Below are 21,910 nucleotides of genomic sequence, written 5' to 3' on the forward strand. Positions count from 1 at the left end.
TTTGCTTTCTCGGGCTGCTTTGAAATGAATAATTTGCAATACTATTTCAGAATCTCATGGGCTCAACTCTCAAGAGCCACCAAGTCAAGTGGGATTCTTTAGTTGTTTGAATCAAGGTATACATGCCGGAATTTAGCCCCAAAATAAATAAATAAATAGCAGTATATGCCTTGCATGTGACTGCAATTAGAAAGTTGCTAATTAATTTATTCAATTTTGTCTTCTTGAATTCCTCTAAAAGAAGGAAAAAATAAAAGAAGTGTTGGATTCAGAATCCGGAGAGCTAATGGTTTATCTGGTGAATCTCAATCAAGCTCGGGGAATCATATAGGATGTATTAACTAACTAATTAGAAAAGGTTTTATGTGAAGAAAATTGTACAAATTGCTGTTAACCTGAGCCATCTATATGTGTACCGCATGCAAATATTCTCAATACCATGGGGACTAGAACAAAATTGGCAAGGAACCCCAAATAAAGAGGAAACCAAAACGTCTATTTTTTTTGACCAATCCCATTTGCCAAAATTTTTTTTTGAGTCGCATGTTCTTTGAGAAAATCAACTTTGTTCAATATTTGAGAAGCTCACTTATATATTTCCTAAGACAGGAAACGCATGGTACAAAGTACATCTTGCTAAACAAATACGCAATCAATGTGCCTACTTGTATTTTCATTTATTTCATCTTTAGTATAGAAGAACAAACAAATAAAAAAAAATGACATAATCAATCTTATGCAATAATGAAACATTTTGAAATGTATTTACTTCCAGTTGAATTATTCCGTGGATGACCATACAAAATAACCCTTAACATTTACTTCATCACTACAAAAGGATGAAAAATACCATAAATAATTACCTGAAGGAAGAATAGCACATATTCTGCTATTGTTCTATCGTTATGTAGTTGTTCTTGGCTATCCAACCTAACAGCTTCATAATAATTCTTCCAAAATTTAAATGAAAGGAGCAGTCTATCTTTGAGAGCCACAATTTTGCTTACTCAATTGTTAATCGAGTATTCAAAAGGTGATTTTGAATATATCTTATTCTGGTAGTATCCACTCGAGATTTTACGAGTGTTAAACTTGTATCATTTTTTTAAACAACGGCTGTAGAACAAGGTGAAATTATTGTCAAATACAATAGCTAGAGTTGTAAGACTTTCTTTGCCTTATCTTGTAAAGGGGCCAAAAAGGACTTTTTTGTCTTATTTTATGCAAAACTATGATTTTTTTTCATTTTTTTTTATCGAGAATAAGTCAATTTTTGGTTTATTGAGAATAACATTAGCAAATTCGTTTTAAAAGAAAATTTATGTATGTGGTTTATTTATTGCAAGAAACAGTTAGAACTTACTTGCATAGGTGACTTGAGAATCTGTTGTATAACTCAAATTTCCTACAGTGGACTTTGGGGCAGTGAACATGATTAGAGTATTTCCTACAGTAGAAGTATTTATGAATTTCATTAATATGTAGAGTTTTCGTGAATCCCTGCCCTGCTGTCTAAAGATTTTTTCTTTTTTGGCGGTGGGGGGGGGAGATCTCATGGCTAGGAATTGGTTCTTTTTGGAATCTTCTGAAGGAAAATGCAGATAACATATGTTTAATTAAGGCTTAGCTAAGTGAACTGATCTCTGCTCTATATGTAGTATGATTTCCTTCGTAAAATTTTTCAGATAGTCTCCCTCCAAGTCAAGGAATTAAGCATCAATTTGTGTAAAAGTGACTTGGGAATACCATTATTTAGACCACTGATCAGTTCCGGTCGATTTATCATATATAGTCAATAATGTGTAATTGCGTTGCTTATTATTGTAATTATTTTTATTTTTATTTTTTTTTGGTAAGCAAAGTTTTCAATTATTGAGGTTGAAGTAAAAACTGAGAATTTGCGACTACTTTTCCTGCAGATAGATAGGAGTGAATTGCTTTAGCATTTGTAGGTGCTTATGGTGTGAAACATGTGTTAAATTTGCGCGATTTCAGTTCGGGTGGGCTGACTGGAAAATTAATTTTAAGATTCATAATTATTATGACATGTTTGTTGATGCTCACTCTTTTCCTTTAGGGACAATGCTACAGTGCCTATAGTTATGGTAACGATATTAGGAAAATCTACTATTATAGGTTTCTATTACCTTTAGTGACAGATCAAAATTTTAGCGACTTTTTTAAATATTTTATTAAAATAATTAATATTAACTTTAGTAAGTTTTTAATTAAAACTAGTAAGTATATGCCTGAAAGATAAGTTTTAGTCAGAAAATTAAAAGTTCTAATTGCCAAATGGACTGTTACTATAGTTACTCAATTATTTTTGAATCTAGATAGTATTTTTCTCTTTCCCTCTTAAATTCTAGTCGTTCCAGAGGAATTATGCAATTTAACATAACTTTCAGCAATCTTTGGGTATGGGTTGCCTAGGATTCCAATCTTTGGGTATGATCAAATTGAGTATAGATTGCGTAGGAGTCCAAAGTTGTAATATTTTCTTTTGTAATCCAAAGAATTTAAGTAAAATCTCAGAAAACATACATCAACACAAACATTGACATGATAGCCTCTTTGACTAACATGATAGCTTCTAGAATCATGCTGAAAATGGAAGAAATGACAGCTCATGTAGATGAGCTAGTACAGTTATCTAACAAATCGGCCAAGCCTGGTGGTGGTATAAGTTGGAGAACCATTGTTGATCGGCTTGACAAATTATCTTCTGATGAAATTCAACTATTAACATTTGATTCCATTGAAGATGCCAGAGAATTTTACCTATGTCATAGAAAAATGGTCGGTTTTGGTATTAGAGAACGGGATGAAAAGAAAGATCGGAAAGGTATTGTGACATACAAACGATGGGTATGCAACAGAGAGGGCTTTAGAAATAGCAAATGGTTAAATTTAGTTAACCGTAAGAAAGAGGCAAAACGTCTTACGAGAGTTGGTTGTTTGGCAACTATAATTGTGCAATGGAACAAGAATATTCAGAAGTTTACGATTAAGCAGTTTACTATGGATCACAATCACCAATTGGCAAATCAAGAATTTGTACAATTTCTTCGATCACATAGGAGTGTCAACCCAGCAGACTTGGAGCATGCTATTTTGATGCATGGAGTTGGTATTCGAATTCCTCAAATAGTGGACCTTCAAGCTTACCAAGCTGGGGGCCACAACAAGATGGGATACACAGAAAAGGATCTACGAAATGCTGTTGACCAATTCCATAGGAATCCACTTGAAGTTGGTGATGCCTCTCAGGTGTTGGCATATTTGGATGGTCGAGCAAATGGTGAGCCGAATTTCTTTTACAAGTATGCCGTTGACGTGGAGAAGCGATTGATACGACTCTTTTGGACAGATTCTCAATCTCGTTTGGATTACCAATCTTTTGGTGACGTTCTTGTCTTTGACTCCACATACCGCACTAATGCTTATAGAAAGCCACTAGTAATTTTGGCCGGCGTAAATCATCACTATGTTACCACAATTTTTGGGTGTGCATTAATTGCTGATGAGACCGAGGACACATATAAGTGGGTATTGGAAACATTTTTGGAGGCCATGGAAAAAAAGGCACCTATCTCAGTTGTCACTGATGGGGATGGTGCAATGAGAAATGCAATAAAGGCAGTTATTCCTTATGCCCGTCACCGATTATGTGCTTGGCATTTAAAAAGAAATGTTGTTACCAATACAAATAAGGGGTTCGTTCTTGATTTTGATATGGCTATGAACATGATTTGCAGCCATGAGGAGTTTGAGAGAAGGTGGCATTTGCTAGTTGAGAAACACAATTTGAGAGATAACCAATGGGTTGTGGATTTATACAACAAAAGGGAAAAATGGGCTGCTGCATTTTTGAGAGGACACTTTTTTGCTGGAATGAAATCAACCCAAAGATCAGAGCAATTGAATGCTACGGCACACAAGTACCTTCAATTCAAAATGCTACTTTACCCGTTTGCTCAACGATTTGAGCTTTTTTTATCAAAAGTTAGACGGAATGAACACAAGGAAGAATGTATCACAAGTCAGTCATCTCCTGTTCTGATTACTCATTTGAGAGAATTGGAAGGAAATGCTGCAAGCATTTTCACAAGAAAGATTTTTTTGAAGATTCGTGATGAAATTTCTGCTGAAGCTTCACTCCGGCTCGTTTCAGTTGTTGATCAGGATAAGGTAAAGTTATATACATTCACTGAGTACTTGCATCAAATTTGCTCTTGGCAAGTGGAATTGGATAAATCTGAAGAACCATTCATAGATGTGATCAACTCTTGAAGAACCATTTTACTCCAATTGATATTGCTAAGATTGGAAACATCTTGCACAACTCGAAGAAAACCGCGCTTAACACTTAGTCCGGTAGTTGGACATAGGATAGCTCCCAACATGTACAAAATAAAACATCTTTTAAAATTATCATCACAGCTACCATTACTTGACATCAACCTTGCCTTCAAATTGCTAAGCGTTAAACCAGACTCTTGAAAACCAAGGTCAATTGACAATTTTTTAACATCATCTGCTATGCATCGATTTGTACTCACGTCAACCCCAGTGCAACTTAGACCCAAGACTATCTCAACATCTTTTGTAGTTATTGGAATGACCTTTTCATGAATATTCAGTGTACAATTTTTATAATCAAATCTATTTATTAACCATTCACATAAAGCATTATGAATGTTCTTGCACCTAATTTCAAGTAAGCTTCCCATGCCAATTCCCGTGATTAAGGTTCTTTGTTCCGGAACTAGATTTTGTATGATGTCATGTACACCTCGGAGTGATGTTCTGGTTGGAATAGTTAACTGAAAATACGCAGCACAACTATGATTAATCTCTAACATAAGATATTATGAAAACATAGCAATAAGTGATATCTCTAAATTCCATCACCAATGCCACATATTTCAAAGAAAGATTAATAACCTAGTTTAGTAGATTGTATTACAAATTTCTAGAACAATAAGTAATTTTATAATTCATATCTTTACATACCTTGGCATTGTCATCTCTATTGTTTGCGATGTAGTCAACTTTAGTTTTTTGATGACGCTCTTTGTACATTGATTTCTTTGTAGGGGATAGTGAATTCCACTTAATCCGTAGAACTTTAGCCTACATAAAAAAACAATAATAATTATCAACATAGTTCCATATTAATCAATAGACACTACAAGAAAAAAGATTTTCAATGATACTATTGAGGCACTTATACATAATTTCATGTAAGAAAATATTATTGAGACACTTATACTATTCAGGCACTTTTTTGGTTGTACATGTACATAAAAATGACGAGAAAAGTGTAAAAGTTAGGGCGATCTTGTATGCACACTCAACACAGGATTTTTCCACATATGTGAGTGCTGGGTGTGTTCCGTAGTAAAAGAGAAACTCATGACAATTTCCAACAAAAGAAACTGGCAGGGTGCGTAAAGTATAAAGGAGTAGAGATAGAAGTTGGTTAATCATTTTAACATTGACTAAATAATAGACAATGGTCGGTGCACTGAGTCACCGAGTCAACACAGGACTAAACACAAACAAAGATGCGCAACTGATATTATATATAGTACTTCACCTTGGAACATGGGATTTCCCCTTTTTTTTTATGAATTGTATCATTTTCAAGTGTCCATATATTGTGTAAAATCCATGCTATTAACAAAACTTAACATAGATTGTGTCCATATCATTATTAACAAAACTTAAGCAAGGTACCTTAAATTTATCGTGGAAACTGCAGTTATTAAAGTCCATGGCGATATTTTTAACAACTTCCCCCAAAACCCAGAAATAAAATCTACTTAATCATGTAGTACTATAACTATGGGTACTTGGCCACGAGAAGTCAAGTGATTATATATTTATTATAAGTAGTGCTAAGTCTTTCTGCCTTTCTGTTTACGTTTCATCCATAAATTAATATTATCATATTACCATTGTCAAAAGATTCCATACTACAATTGAATGGTCACTCAAGGAAAAGTAATCACAAGAATATTATCACCAAATTAAGGAAACAGGCGGATACGACAACAATTATTAAACTCTTTATGGGGTGCGTTACTATATTATATCCTAAGCCAATCAATATTAACCTCCTATTGCAATTATGGGGTGCATTACCATGAACGACATCAATTATGCTACAATTCTAACCTCAGCGTTCTATTACCCAAAAAAAAAAAAAATCTATCTTTAAAGGAGTTTGTTTGCTTCACCTTGCTTCCAAAAGAAATAGAATGAAAATAACTTTTAGCAATTCTAGCAATAAATATTCACTAAATATGGTGAATATAAAAAAATACCTATAATAGAACATGCTTATGAGCGGGAATAAAATATACAAAAGATCTTACAAGCATAAAATCTCACACCATAATTTACTTACATCATTTATTTGTCGCTCATCCATAATTCAATTTGTTGTCTTCGTTATAGGGTAAGGGGAAAAAATATAGATTGAACCTAATTTTTGTGCTTGATTAATAAACAGGGAGAGAGCAACGGGGGATTGGAACCACAACACAATAATTGTGGGGGTCTCATAAATACCTTCAATGAATCCGGAAAAAGGCTACCAGCTTTAGGTACTATGAATTCTTTGGCATAAAGAAATCCAAGCGTTACTAGGGCATCGACCTTTCCTACTCTAACTAAAATTAATGGCTAATAAAAGTCACCTTGGTACTTATCTCTTGAATTCTTAACTGTTTCAAAATTTAATAAAGAATTCTATCACAACCACAACACTTTTGAATTCAACACTACAAAAAAGCCTATCCTTTTTTTTTTATTTTGGGTTAAAGTTAGCAAAAGTTCTACTTATTTGCACCTTTCCTGTAAAAATTATTTTTTGTTGCAATTTCCTATTTTAGTTATGCATTCGACACTAGTACGGGCATTATTTGGGATTATTTATTTAAATTTTTATTACTTGATTATGTAATTAGTCTTGTGTGAATTAGAAATTATAGTGGTAAATTAATAAATTAAAATTAAGTTTTGGGTCATTCGGGTCATCCCGCCAACCAGACAACCTGGAATTTTCAGATTCGGGTCAGATATCTTGACCCATTTCGGGTTGGCGGGTCAAGTTCGGGTCAGACAGTTTTCTCTTATTCCTGGGTCTCAACCCGACCCGCCACTCCGATTTGGACCCGATTGTCACCCCTAATTATATTGGTAAAAAAATAACATATTTTACAAATTATTCCAATTTATTTAGAAAATGTTACTAATTTCATTAGAAATTATGAAATGTAATCATGGTTTATTAATTTTTAACTAAATATAAATACTGCATACAAAAGGAAAAGATATTTGACTTTGTTTTACTTTGATTAGAAAAACTTGTGGTAAAAACAACGAAATAGTGACAGGGGTGCAAATTTCAAATCAACAACCAACGTACACTTAATTACGATAATTTTTTAGTTGACCAAACTAATATATGCCATAAAGTAGTATTTGATCATTTATAAATTGGCAATTTTAGCAGTTTATATACAATTCACCTATACAAATTATGATTATTATAAAATGATATTTTTTAATAATTTACATACTATTTGCCAATTAAAAGTAAGTTTGATAAAAAAAATGTGCATATAAACCCATATTGTAAATGATACAAAATATATTTGAATCTCACGAAACTTAATATGTGAGTAAATTTACTATAGTTTTCAAAGATTATGCCACATTAGTACAAATTTAACTTTTATACTTGTGACCTAGAAAATAAATTTATTAGAACACATAACCTTTGTAAATGATACATACATTTATTAAAATGCTTAAAACACATAACATTGATGAATGATACATACAATCATATATTATACATTTACGTTACCAACAATTACTAATTATAATATTAAGTTTCAATCATTAATAAAAAAATCTTAGCATTATTTTAAATAAACTTCCTAATACTTGTTTCATATAAGTTTCTTTAAGTAAAATAGTAAATTTATGCCACAAACTAGTAAGTCTTGATGATTAACCAAATTTACTATTTTATCAACAGGATTTACTATTAATCCGTGAAAACTTACTATTACTTGAACTAAACTTACTCTCCAAAAAGTAAGTTTCGAATATAGAGTAGTAATTTATTTTTTTTTTAAAAAGTAACTTTCATTTTTATTTCAATTTGCTTTTTAAGACATAAATAGGATAACACTTGGATGACCATTTTTGATTTTTTTATTTACTTTTAGCGATCATTTGATTATTTGTTAGGTCTATCCACCTAAATAGAATAACACTTAAAAATAAGAAAGTAAGTTTTCTATCTAAAATAATAAGTTAACCGTAATAAATTAGTAACTTTTATACTTCAAAATCTAAGTTGGAAGAAATATTAAACTTACTTTTTAAATAAATAAATTACTACTTTCTATCCCAAACTTACTTTTTAGAAAGTAAGTTTAATTCAAGTAATAGTAAGTTTTTGTACATAAATAGTAACTCTTACTAATAACATGGTAAATTGATTAATAATCAAAACTTACTGATTTATGGGACACATGTGCTATTTTATTTTAAAACATATTTCAAAATAGTATTAGGAAATTTATTTGAAATAACGATATGATGTTTTATTAATGATTAATTCTTAGTACCTTAGTTAGTAAGTACTCATAATATACCTGTATAATACATGATTATAGGTATAATTTAAAAAAATTATTTATATATTTTAAAATACTATGAAAAATAGTTTGACTTTTCACATAATCTTGTGAAATATGTAATAAAATTTTGTCGTATTATAAGCCTTTAATCATTTTCAATTTTTGAAAAATTTGAAAGTTCGAATAATGACAGGCGTCAAACCTGTGCAATAATAAATACCTGCTTAAATAAATTACAAATTCTGTATAAAGCGGTAAGCAGGGTCGAATCCACAGGGACTGGGGATAATCTAATTTCTTCTCAAGTTCCAGATATGGGGGGTTTTTTGAAAATGATAGTAACTAAATTACTTGGGATAAATTAAAATAAAATAAAATAACTACAACTCAAATAACTAATTATCACAATAAAAATAATAATGGACGAACTCTAGTCAAGAGACAACTTCGGAGATGGTTCACTTAATTCGATCACAGATGCAAGGATTATTCCAGTTACTATCTGATAAATTAGTTATAGTTGTCATACACGCGATAAACAACCAACTCTTCCTCAATTTGTCGATAGCCAAGGTACGACCGTTGACTATTTCTCTAATCAGGAAATAACCCTAGGTACGACCATAGAAGTTCAATTCCCTAATTGCATGAATAATTAGAAGAGCCTAATTCTAACCAATCAACACGCTACGAGGGTCTCTTTAAGTTAGCCTGTCTATCTCCCTGACACAAACCCAATCATGCCAGTTGCCACCAGTTTAGAATAATTAAACAATTACGGATTTAACTACCCTAATTGGCTTCAGGTTATTGAATTAATCTAGAATCCGGGCCCTGGATAATCGAATAATAAAACAACCATATGAACATAAAGCAGAAGATAGACAAATACCAGTGAATAATAGGAAATAAATAAAAACTAATTCGATCTCACAAATTTAGTAGAACCAAGTCCTTCGTTGTTCCTCGACTAGATGAGAAACTTAGCCACGCCTCATGAGAAAATCTCCACGTAATTTAATTGAGGTCCAGGCCATAAGAGAAACCAAGAAAGAATAAAACTAAACTATGCTAAAAACTAAGCTAAAACTATTGATTGATAAGAGTTCTCTGTATGTTTGTCTCCTTTTTAAAGCCAACAATGACTAAAGCTTCTTATCCCTGTGGTCCCCTGCTGAAATTGAGAATCAACCCAAAAGTGGGACTCTATCGAATTCCTTGCTTTTAGTTTCCTATTGCCCGTAGGACTCCAATCTCCTAATCAGCAAAGGAAATGCAATCTCTTTGTAGTACCATGTGGGCCCGATTGTTTGAAATCCCAATTATCTCCAAAAAGTCCCTCATTTTTGTAGTTTTCTGTTTCACTTCCTGAAATTGAGTCAAATACCAAATATAAGTAAATATTAATAATTAAAACAATATTTGGCAAGGATAAAGGGGAAAATTAACAATAAAATAACCAACAATTAACACCCTATCAAATAACAATAACAACAAATCTTCCTAGTTATATATAGAATATTACTTGATTATATATCAAAATTTTTATAATTTAACACCTATGAATATAATAAGATGATAAAGTTTTAATAAATTTACATCTGAGACACAAGAAATAATAAGAGTAAAAGCCTAAACAAAATGAGAAATAATATAATAATAAAAATGACAAAATTAGTATAACAATTAATATAAGAAAATCTGTATGATCTGGATTAAATCCCTTGGGAGATTGTTCATAAGAATAGGATCCAATAATTATAAATGAAAATCACATGCATGTATAATCTATTGTATAATTTAAATTAAATTTAGTTCACCTATAAAATGGTCCTAAAATAATTAGTACACTATGATATATGTTATTTTAACAACAAATTTTTTTTACTAAAAGTCTGAAATATCCATTACATATGTATGAGAGATATTTTACCATATTTGTATCTCACATCTAATCATGAAAGTTGATTTGAGAAAAACTATTTTTGACAATAGAATTATTTTAAATTTAACCAACAAGTTGAGATTTTTTAAACAATAAAAGTGAAATATTTTGGGAACTTAGTTGTTTATTTTCCCATAATTAAAAATTTAAAATGTGACAAATTATTCTTACATATTTCATAAGGTCATATGCAAAAAAAAAAAGTTTTCATGGTATATTTAAAATGCTTCAAACATATAACATTTATAAATGATACGTACAATTGTAAGTTTCTTTAAGTAAAATAGTAAATTTATGCCACAAACTATTAAGTTTTGATGATTTACCAAATTTACTATTCTATCAACAATATTTACTATTAATCTATAAAAATTTACTATTACTTGAACTAAAATTACTCTCCAAAAACTAAGTTTCAGATATAGAGTAGTATTTTACTTCAAAAACAAAAAGTTAGATCCATATTTATTCAAGTTTACTTTTTGAGACATAAAAGTTACTAATATATCGAGTTAACTTACTATTTTTTATGCAAAACTTACTAACCAAAATTTTAGGTACTATTTCATTTAGATGACCAATACAACAGGTAATCAAATGGTCACTAAAAGTATTTTTACCTGTTATATCAGGTAAAAATAGATTCGTTACCATAACTATCGTTACTTCAGACTTTTCCGTGTGTTATCTGATTGTTATGGCTTTTTCCGCCCTCCTGTATAGCAGTCAAAGAGCAATCAATATCTTTTTATAAGAGAATCACAGTTAAAATCCATCATATCCCGAAATTGGTAGGATTTATCAGGTGAGTTTTGTGTGGATTTTTAACAAATGTTACCTGGAGTTTTAAGAATTGTTGCCTTAATATGCCTGGAGTTTTAGGTGCCCTCAAGCTTCTAATTGAGTTGGCATTGGCATAGATAATGATGGTGTTGATATTAATATGGGCAGTTTTGACTATAGCGTTTACATTCTGGTAAAATTATAACTATTTACAATTTTTGTATGTATCGAAAATGAACAGCAAGTATTATAAACCATTTACTGCTTTAGTATCTAGATTTGCCTCGAATTGCTATAATTTCTATGCGGCCTAAAAATGTCCATTACATGGAAATGCACTTCGGCTGAAAGTAGACAAAAGCTGACCCCATTAGGCCCCATGAAAGGGACCCTAATGTATCCACAGGCCCGGCCAGGAAAATAAAGTCTTGCCGGCAATATTTGACTATTTTCAGATCATGAGAAAGTTGTAAACCTTGAACTATATGTTTATTCAAGGAACAAATTTGATCTCAGAGTGAATAGAAGATACAAATAATGGACATATCCTCCAGTAGTAGCACTAGTTGCTTTAAGTTTGCTCTAGAATATATTGGCCGGTTGCATCATACGGCCTTAGCGTTCCATTATGGTATCTCGAATCTGAAGATGGAGGTGAGACTATTACAAAGCTTTGAACTGTATCTGACAAAGTGTAGGAGGAGGAGGAACCATGAAACTTGGTTGGAACAAGATGAGGAGGAGAAGGATGTTACGTCTTCCAGAATTCAAGGTCTGATTATAAGGAGAATGCAAGATCTTGAATTTGTTTGCAGCGAATACTTGACTCATTCTCGTTCGTCTGATTGGACTCATATTCAAAGGGAGGTCACCAGATTCCGGGAAGCAATCAAGCTGTTTTTTGAAACAGATATCTACGAACCGTGCATCAACTTTCTGCTGGACTGTTACTGGCTGAGAGATCCGGAGCTAGTTATTGATTTCATTGATTCGGTTTCCGAGAATCTGGCAGAAATTGACGAATCCCATTTCAAACGTCTTGACGAGAAGCTAATATTCTTGAAGAGTTTCATTCGCTTTGCCATGCTTCGCGGGGTCGAGGGTCAACAATTGATAGATCTCTTGATTCACACAGAAGTGGTGGCTATCAAGGCATTACGCCTGGCTTCTAAATGGTGGTCTGACAGTAGCGGATATAATCATGAAACAAAACTTCAAATTTCACGGCTAATAAGTGAGAAGATTAATCCTGGTGATCCCAAGGTCCAAGAAACTTACATCCATGTCTTGACTGCTTCAAAGTTATCAATATCATCAGACACTTCAGCTCTGGAGAAGAGTAAGCAACCAGTAGCTGACTTTATGGATTTTCTCGTTCAGAATACTGCGGAGCTACTACAACCTTGTACCAGTACTCCAGTCCCGATTATGAATCAAATGCTCAAAATTGTTGAGGGGCTAAGATTCCTGACAATCCTTCTTAGGCATCAGGAGAAGTTCAAAGAGCTATGCCATGAAATGAAGAATCTTATTGGAATTGTGGCCTGTGATGCTGCGATTGTAATTTTCTCTCTTTCTGTGAATCAAATCGAAGAAGGCTTGGCCAAGGAAACCGATCTTGATCTTTTTCATTTGCTCAAAGTGATCAAGCTTATGAGGGCAGAATTTACACAGGTCTATCCACTAACATCAGTATCGGGATTTGGTTTTCCTAGGATCTGTGAGTTGGGATCTATGGATTTTCTCCTAAGAAATCTGAAGGAACTAGCAAGGACTGATGAAATTAATGGTTCAAATGCTTTTCCAGTGGATAAAATCCAGACGATCCAAGAAGATTTTGAATTTTTAAGATCTTTCCTAGTGAAAATCAAGGAGCAACGCAATCAGAACGAAAAACTCCAAGCTTTCTGGAGTCGTGTTATGGAGGTTGCATATAAAGCAGAGTTAGTGATCGACTGGACACTTGTTGGTGATGGATATGAATATTTTTTGGATGATGTTGCTAGAGATATCAATGTTATAAAGATTGAGGCTCAAGAGATCTATGATAGCATAAGATATGTTGGAGAAACCACCAAGGGAGTTACCAAGACTTTCACTCGCATGCCATCACAAGTTACTATCGCCACCTACAATGAAGATCTAGTGCCTCTCGACGACGAGGTGAAAACTATCACTGATAGTCTTACAAGAGGAGGATCAAGGCAGTTGGATGTTGTTTCCATCGTGGGTATGCCTGGGCTTGGTAAGACCACATTAGCCAATATAGTTTACAATTCTCCATCAGTAATATTGCATTTCAATATTCTTGCTTGGTGCACTGTTTCTCAAGCATATAGTATGCACAACATGTTAGTTCAGATATTGGGTAGTATTGAATCTGAGAAACTTGAACAATATCGAAAGGTGGATGAACATGATTTGGCTGTAAAGCTAAAACAAGTTTTGTTGAGAAATAAGTATCTCTTGGTTTTGGATGATTTGTGGGACGCTAAGGCTTGGAATTTGTTGGCGAGATCATTGCCCGATGATGCCAATGGAAGCAGGATTCTCATCACGAGCAGATTGCAGAATTTGTCTCTGCAATTCAAACCTGATAGCAAGGTTCACCCTCTTCGCCGCCTTACCGACGAAGAGAGTTGGAAATTGCTGCAGAAAAAGCTATTTGGCAAAGAAGATTGTCCTCCAAGACTAAGTCAAGTTGCATCTCAAATAGCAAAATCTTGTAGAGGCTTACCTCTCACGGTTGTCCTCGTTGCTGGAATTCTTGCTAATACTGCAGAAGACTGCTGGGAAGAAGTTACAAAGAGTCTAACTTCCAGTATTGTCCTTGATGATGAATACTGTATGAAGACACTTGAGCTGAGTTATAGTCATTTACCAGATGATTTGAAGCCGTGCATTCTTTACTTTGGTGCATTTCAAGAAGACAAAAATGTTCCTGTCCGAAGGTTGTTTTGGCTCTGGATCTCTGAAGGATTTGTGCGAAAGACTGAAGGAATGAGATTAGAGGATGTGGCAGATGACTACTTGAAGGATCTGGTTGATAGAAGTTTAGTTATGGTTTCCGAACAAAGAACTATGGGTAGTGTCAAAGCCTGCCGAGTTCATGATTTGGTACATGAGTTTTGTGTGAAAAAAGCCAAAGAAGAAAACTTTCTACATGTTTTGCATAGTTGGAATGATCATACTGGCCCAAACAACCTCTTGAGAGTTTGTAATCGAAGTGTCAGGAATTTGAGGATTTGGGAGTTAGTGCTAGAATTTCCCAATGTACGCAGTTTGTTATTGTTTAAGGAGGATGATTTGGGATTTTGGTTACCTAAACTTCTTAGAGTGTTGGATTTGGGGGAATTGGATTTTGGTGCATATTTTCCTATGGAAGTATTTTTGCTTGCTCACTTGAGATACTTGGCTCTTCGTACTACAAAAGTAAATTTCATCCCAGCTGCAATAGGTAACCTCTCAAGGTTACAAACTTTTCTGCTACGAAGAAACGACATTGATTGTTTGTTACCCAAGACTATCTGCAACATTAAGACGTTGAGGCATCTATGGACTACAAATCCCTATATTGGCTTTATTTTTCCTGTTGAAAATCTTGAAGTATCCCCAGTTTTAGATCATTTAGACACTTTAAGCCTTACCATTGATCCCTCCTCTCAAAGCTTGCAAAAGATACTGACAAAGTTACCAAACATCCGCAGGCTAAGATGTAAGATGAGGAAATCAAGAGAGGAACCTACTAGAATTTGCGACAGGATTCTGGTGTTTGACTGTTTGAATCAACTAGAATCACTTACTCTGCCTTTCTTTGATGAATATGGATTTAAATTCCCTTTGAATTTGAAGAAGTTGACTCTAATACATAATGAGCAGCCATGGAGTGAAATCTCAAAAATTGGAAAGTTACCCAATATTGAAGTGCTTAAATTACTTGAGCACTCCTCTGGGGAAGAATGGGAAATGCAAGAAGGGGAGTTCCCTAACCTTCGAGTCTTGAAATTGAGAGCCTTGTGGGAGTTTCGCAGCTGGATTGCATCTTCTGATAATTTTCCCCGTCTTGAGAAATTGATTGTGCACGATTGTCACCAATTGGAAGCGGTGCCTTCTTGTTTAGGAGAAAGTCCGACTCTTGAAATGATCGAGGTGAAATTGTGTCGCGAGTCTGTTTCAAGCTCAGTGAAGCAAATTCAACAAGAACAGATAGATATGGGAAATGAGGTTCTGAAGATCTCGATTGAACATTGTGTTGATGCATGGAGTTCCAGCGAAGAAGAAGAAGTGTCAAATCCCTCAGAAACAGAATCAATCCCCTCACAAGAGTCCAATTGAAGTTTCTTGAAAGCAATTTCTGGAGCTTCCTTTTTTATTTTTTTGGTTTGAGTTGATGCAGCTACCTGTAACTTTGTGACTGCAATGGCAAGCTGAGCACAAGTTTATATGCAAGATACACTTTTCTCTTCCTTCTTTGTATTTTAGTCGGAGTAGTACAGAAACTTTTAACTTGCTTCTTTTTTTCCTCAATAAAGAACCATATACTCAATTAATTAATATGTTAAAACATCCGTATTTTTTGGCAACAAATATTAAGCATTGACAGAAGAAAAAGGGGGAAAAAACTTGGTTATGTTGCTTTTCAAAAAGAGAAAGGGCGTAGCAAAAGAACAGTAAAATTTGCCTCAAATGGTTGTCTTATGCAATTTGCGTAATGTTGTTATATGCAGCCCATTTTCATTGGCATTAGAGCTAGAAATAGCTTTGGATATCAAACCAAGGACAATGCTTTAGCAACAATAGTTATGGTAACGATAGTTTTTACCTAATATAACATGTTATTGCACTTTTAGCGACCATTTAATTACTTGTAGTTCCTATCCACCTAAATAGGATAACACCTAAAAATATGGAAGTAAGTTTTTCATCTAAAATAGTAAGTTAACCTTAATAAATTAGTAATTTTTATACCTCAAAAGGTAAATTGGAATAAATATTAAACTTACTTTTTAAATAAATAAATTACTACTTTATATCCCAAACTTACTTTTTAAAGAGTAAGTTTAGTTCAAGTAACAGTAAGTTTTTATACATAAATAGTAATTCTTACTAATAACATGATAAATTTGATTAATGATCAAAACTTACTGATTTTTGGAATACATGTACAGTTTTACATTAAAAACTTATCTCAAACTAGTATTAGGAAGTTTATTTGAAATAATGATAAGATGTTTTATTAATGATTAAAACTTAGTACCTTAGTTAGTAAGTATTCGTAATATATCTGTATAATAAATGATTATAGGTATAATTTAAATTTTTTTTTGTATTTATATATTTTAAAATACTATGAAAAGTAATTTCACTTTTCAGATAACCTTGTAAAATATGTAATAAAATTTTGTCATATTATAAGTTTTTAATCATTTTCAATTTTTGAAAAGTTTGAAAGTTTGGATAATAATAACAACAAATCTTCCTAGTTATATATAGAATATCACTTGTTTATATATCACAATTTTTATAATTTAACACCTATGAATATAATAAGATGATAAATTTTTAATAAATTTACATCTAGGACACAAGAATTAATAAGAGTTAAAGTCCAAACAAAATGAGAAAGAGTATAACAATAAAAATGACAAAATTAATATAACGGTTAATATAAGAAAATCAGTATGATCTGGACTTTTTTCCTTGGGAGATTGTTCAGAAAAATAAGATCCAACAATTAAATGAAAATCACTTGCACATATAATCTATTGTATAATTTAACTTAAATTTAGTTCAAGTATAAAACGGTCCTAAAATAATTAGCGCACTATGATACAATGTTATTTTAACAACAACAAATTTTTGTACTAAAAGTCTCAAATATCCATGACATACATATGAGGGATATTTTACCGTATTTGTATCTAACTGTAAGCACAAATTTCATTGCCAAAAATAAAAGACACGAAAACTTACACGAATGTCAAATTTATTAAATCAAATAATAAGAGAGTTACAATCTCTAAAAATTCTTGAATCAAAGAAATTAATCCCCTAATTCTTCTCTTCAAAAGCACTCCTAATTAAAGCATAATAAAATCAAGTTTTTTTTAACTTTTTAATGTAGTAGTTATATGTACTAAAAAATTAGTAAACCATTCCTACAATGCATTGCTTCTCCTAAAAGTAATAATATTTTGTAAATAAATTGAAATAATTTTGTAAAAGATTTTATGCATTTTCATTAATATAATCAAGAGAATTTTGCACCTTTAAAATATAAATAGAAAGAAAGGAAAATGGTATGAGTATAAAGGTGACCAAATGCAATATATATCACATCGTGTGTTTAGATATGATTTGTTAAATAATCAGTAATTTAGTCCTGGTCAATATATGATGCATATTGATTTCTTATAAATAAAAATATAATTATGCATTAACAGAATTCGTAGTTTGAATGCAATCAATTGTGCACCTATTTCCTTTTTTTAAGTAGCTATTATTTATTTTATTACTTAGGTTATATATTTACATGTAAAATAACAACAATAGCGTGCCAATCCTCGGACCAACAGAACTTCAATTATTGTTAACTAAACTAATTTTACATTGATAAAAAATAGTCTAGAAAATGAAATGCTAATGGCAACAATTGGTAACAATTAGCAATCTTTTAATTTTGGGAAAATAAAAAATAAGTTCCCAAAATATTTCACTTTTATTTTTTAAAAAATCTCAACTTGTTAATTAAATTCAAAATGATTTTATTATAAAAAATATTCGTCCTCAAATTAACATCAATGATTAGACATGAGATACAAAAATGGAAAAAAGAGATAAAAATATGGTAAAATATCTCTCATACATATGTAATGGATATTGGAGACTTTTGGCAAAAAACATTTTTGTTGTTAAAATAATATGTATTGTAGTGTGCTAATTATTTTAGGATCATTTTGTACATGAACTAAATTTAATTTAAATTATACAATAGATTATATATGCATGTGATTTTTGTTTAGTGATTGGATCTTATGTTCATGAACAATCTCCAGAGAAAAAAAAATCCAGATTATACTAATTCTATTATTTTTATTGTTGTATTAATTTTTACACTATTTCTCTCATTTTGTTAGGTCTATATTAATACAAGTTTAATTCTTATTATTTCTTGTGTCCCAGACAATAAATATATTAAAACTTTATCATCTTATTATATTAATAGGTTTTAAATTATAGAAATTACATAGATAAGTAATATTCTATATATAACTAGGAAGATGTGTTGTTATTATTATCCAAACTTTTAAACTTTTCAAAAATTATTCAAAATTATAATACAACAAAATTTTATTATTTTATAAGGTTATGTGAAAGGTCAAAATATTTTTCACAATATTTTAAAATATATAAATACAAAAAAATTTTAAATTATACATATAATCATGTATTATACAAATATATTACGAGTACTTACTAACTAAGGTGCTAAGTTTTAATCATTAATAAAACATTTTATTGTTATTTCAAACAAACTTCCTAGTATTGGTTTGGTATAAGTTTTTTTAAGCAAAATAGTACATTTGTGCCATAAATTAGTAAGTTTTGGTCATTAATCAAATTTACTATGTTATAAGTAAGAATTACTATTTATGTATGAAAACTTACTATTACTTGAACTAAACTTACTCTCTCAAAAGTATGTTTGGGATATAAAATAGTAATTTATTTATTTAAAAAGTAAGTTTTATATTTATTCCAATTTACCTTTTGAGACACAAAAGTTACTAATTATTACGGTTAACTTACTATTTTAGATAAGAAACTTACTTCCTTATTTTTAGGCATTATCCTATTTAGGTGGATAGGTCAAACAGGTAATCAAATGATCGCTAAAAGTATAATAACTTATTATATCAAGTAAAAACTGTTTAGTTACCATAACTATAGTTACTACAATATTTTCCATCAAACCAAAAGGAAAAGGATCTAAAAACTTGTGCGACAGTTATCTTTATATGTGTCTTTCTTCGTTACACTATTTTTATGTGCTAACTTTCTCTAATTAGCGGTACTTTTGGAAGTCTAAAGAAAGTAAATATTCTAAAACTTTTTCTTAACAGTTTCATGTTTTAGTTTTCATTCTAAGTGATTAGCTATTCAAACTGATCAGAATGAAAATTCAAAGAAACTAGATGACAATTTTGTAGAGCAATTTTTGTACTTTTTTTTATCAATTGTTCTTGCTCTGCAACTATTCCTTCCTCTAGCGAAATTAATGACAATCAAATTAAAATATTTTGAGATGGAAACAAGTTGACTGCATTAATAATCACTAGTTTTTGCAAAAAGGATTTTTTTAAAATTCATAATGCACTTTGCTTCACATATCAAAATTCTCTCTTCCAGAAAATACTTTTTTTTAATGAAAGAGCTCATATTTTTGTTAACATAATTTTTTTAATTTTATTACACAAATCTCTGTGCTCTACAATTTGTAGAGAAAAATTGTATCAATTTTTTTTAGGGTTGGACGTAATCTATTTCTTTTCACTACATATACAATTTGAAAATGGAGAGTGTTGCGATGACGAGGAGTCACTGCTATAACTCATAAATGAGTTGTTGATATGATGCCACGGGTAGGTTTTAACCTACTATTACACCTTTCACTGGCGACAAAATTGTAGTAGTGAACTTGGTGTAACTAATTGTAAGTTTTTTGCAGAAAACAAGTAACTTTCGTAATTTATGTAACTTACTATTTAAATACCTAATCTTACTAGATTTTTAGCAAAAAAGATTCACTTTTTTATGTCAAAATTTATCATTTTTTTATATACAACCTACTACCTTTTTAGAATTTATCAGTTTTTTTAAAAACTAAATTTGATTAATTGCTGCTTAATTCTTAATTCAAGTCCTGATTCCTCCATTATCAATTTTCCCAGCAAAAACTACAGGCCCATGCTTTCAAGTTTGATCTTGCCAAATATTATGCATTTGTTTGTCTAAAACATCTGCTAACTCGACAATTCCCATTCATTGTTTACATTTCTTCTTGGCATAATCTCGTACAACTTATTCTTATTCTTTGTGCTAACTACTTAATTTGGTATCCTAATTGACTTGCTTTTATGTTTGTTCTCTGCCTTGAAGTACGCTAAGTATCCAAAACATATCCGGTTTGTTTATAATAACTGGTGGCAGAGTCAAGACCTTAGGTTGGGGGGATTCCACCTCCGAAAATACATGAAATGAAGTAATAATATAATTAAAACCAATAAATATTTATGTGAAATATAACTTCTTTTTTCTAAGTTTAATACGCTTTGAAGTTTATATTGTAGTATTTTTCTAAGTTTAATACGTTTTAAAGTCATATTGCACTTAAATTTAGAAATGAAAATCGTTCTCTCTATTTACATTTAGAAACTCTGAAAGAAATTATTCTCGAAATAACCTCCATAATTAACCTTAAGTAGATTTAAAGTTCTTGTAAATGGTAACCATTGTGAATTTTTAATCTTTTGAGGGTCAATGCAGATAGAACAGGCACAATGTCAATGTTTACTCTAATTATACTATCTATAGCAATGAACGCCAGTTTTCACTAATTTCAATCCTTATGCTTGTGGCTAAAGCTGGATGACTTGTATTAGATGAAAAGCTAGACTTGAGAAGATAGGTTTTGTACTAAACCTACCAAAAAAGGGAAAAAAAAAAATTTCTGGTACTGTGAATAGCAAATAAGGAGTTTATGTTGAAATTTGTGTAGCCTTAAATTTATTGCTATATGAAGTTTCTCAGAAGATACTATTATCCTATGCTACAAAGAGCAAAGATTTTGGATATTATCTTCAGTCATCAGCTTACTTAGAGGTATTCTCATTAAGTGATGGATTGCACATTATGTTATAGGATAAATTGAAAGGGGCGAAGAAGATTATTCAATTGGTTCTAAAAAAGAATGAAATAGATGAAGATCAATTCAAGCAAAAATAACTTTTTTCTTTCTTCTGCCTTTGACCTTTTTTTATTAGGAATTTCCTGTCTAATGAAAAGACAAATCATATTTAAAAGAAGATAGGACCTTAGACTTGTGCCTTTTTAAAAAATCCATCGCTCAAATTAAATACTTGAAATTTGCCAAACCTGGAACAATTGAACCAATCATTTTGCAAGCCCTCGATTGTTTTAGTGATATCCTTCTTTTAAGGTCCCTCAAAACACATTTTCCGCTAGGTTATGGGGCAGAGTCTCTAGTCTTTATGGCCTAGTATGAATATCTCTTACAAGAATTGGAAATAATCAAACCATTTTCTTACATGAATCTCACATATCCCAACCTCCTCATTGCAAATTACTTTTGGGGATTGCGATTCCAATCTCTCCCATCTCTTTCTCCTATGAAACTAATTTATATCGAGTTGATTCTGGAAGTTTGCAATTCTTCATTATTAACTTGACTGACATGACTTTGCCTTGTGTTAGCCATGCCAGTCCCATGAATTGG

At 31.5% G+C, this 21,910-nt stretch overlaps 2 protein-coding genes across 2 annotated transcripts; both read left to right on the plus strand.

Annotated features, from left to right (window-relative positions):
* Nucleotides 1-2,583: 2,583 nt before the first annotated feature.
* On the plus strand, nucleotides 2,584-4,293 carry LOC113777081 (protein FAR1-RELATED SEQUENCE 5-like). Its single transcript, XM_027322126.1, has one exon. It carries the CDS (start codon nucleotides 2,584-2,586, stop codon nucleotides 4,291-4,293), a length of 1,710 nt encoding a protein of 569 aa, XP_027177927.1.
* A 7,638-nt stretch (nucleotides 4,294-11,931) lies between these two features.
* LOC113777082 (putative late blight resistance protein homolog R1A-3) lies at nucleotides 11,932-15,729 on the plus strand. The gene has a single exon (XM_027322127.1). The coding sequence runs from the start codon at nucleotides 11,932-11,934 to the stop codon at nucleotides 15,727-15,729; it is 3,798 nt and encodes a 1,265-aa protein (XP_027177928.1).
* The last annotated feature ends 6,181 nt before the right edge of the window (nucleotides 15,730-21,910 follow it).

This window comes from Coffea eugenioides, chromosome 7, assembly GCF_003713205.1.
Source record: "Coffea eugenioides isolate CCC68of chromosome 7, Ceug_1.0, whole genome shotgun sequence".
Lineage (NCBI taxonomy): Eukaryota > Viridiplantae > Streptophyta > Magnoliopsida > Gentianales > Rubiaceae > Coffea > Coffea eugenioides.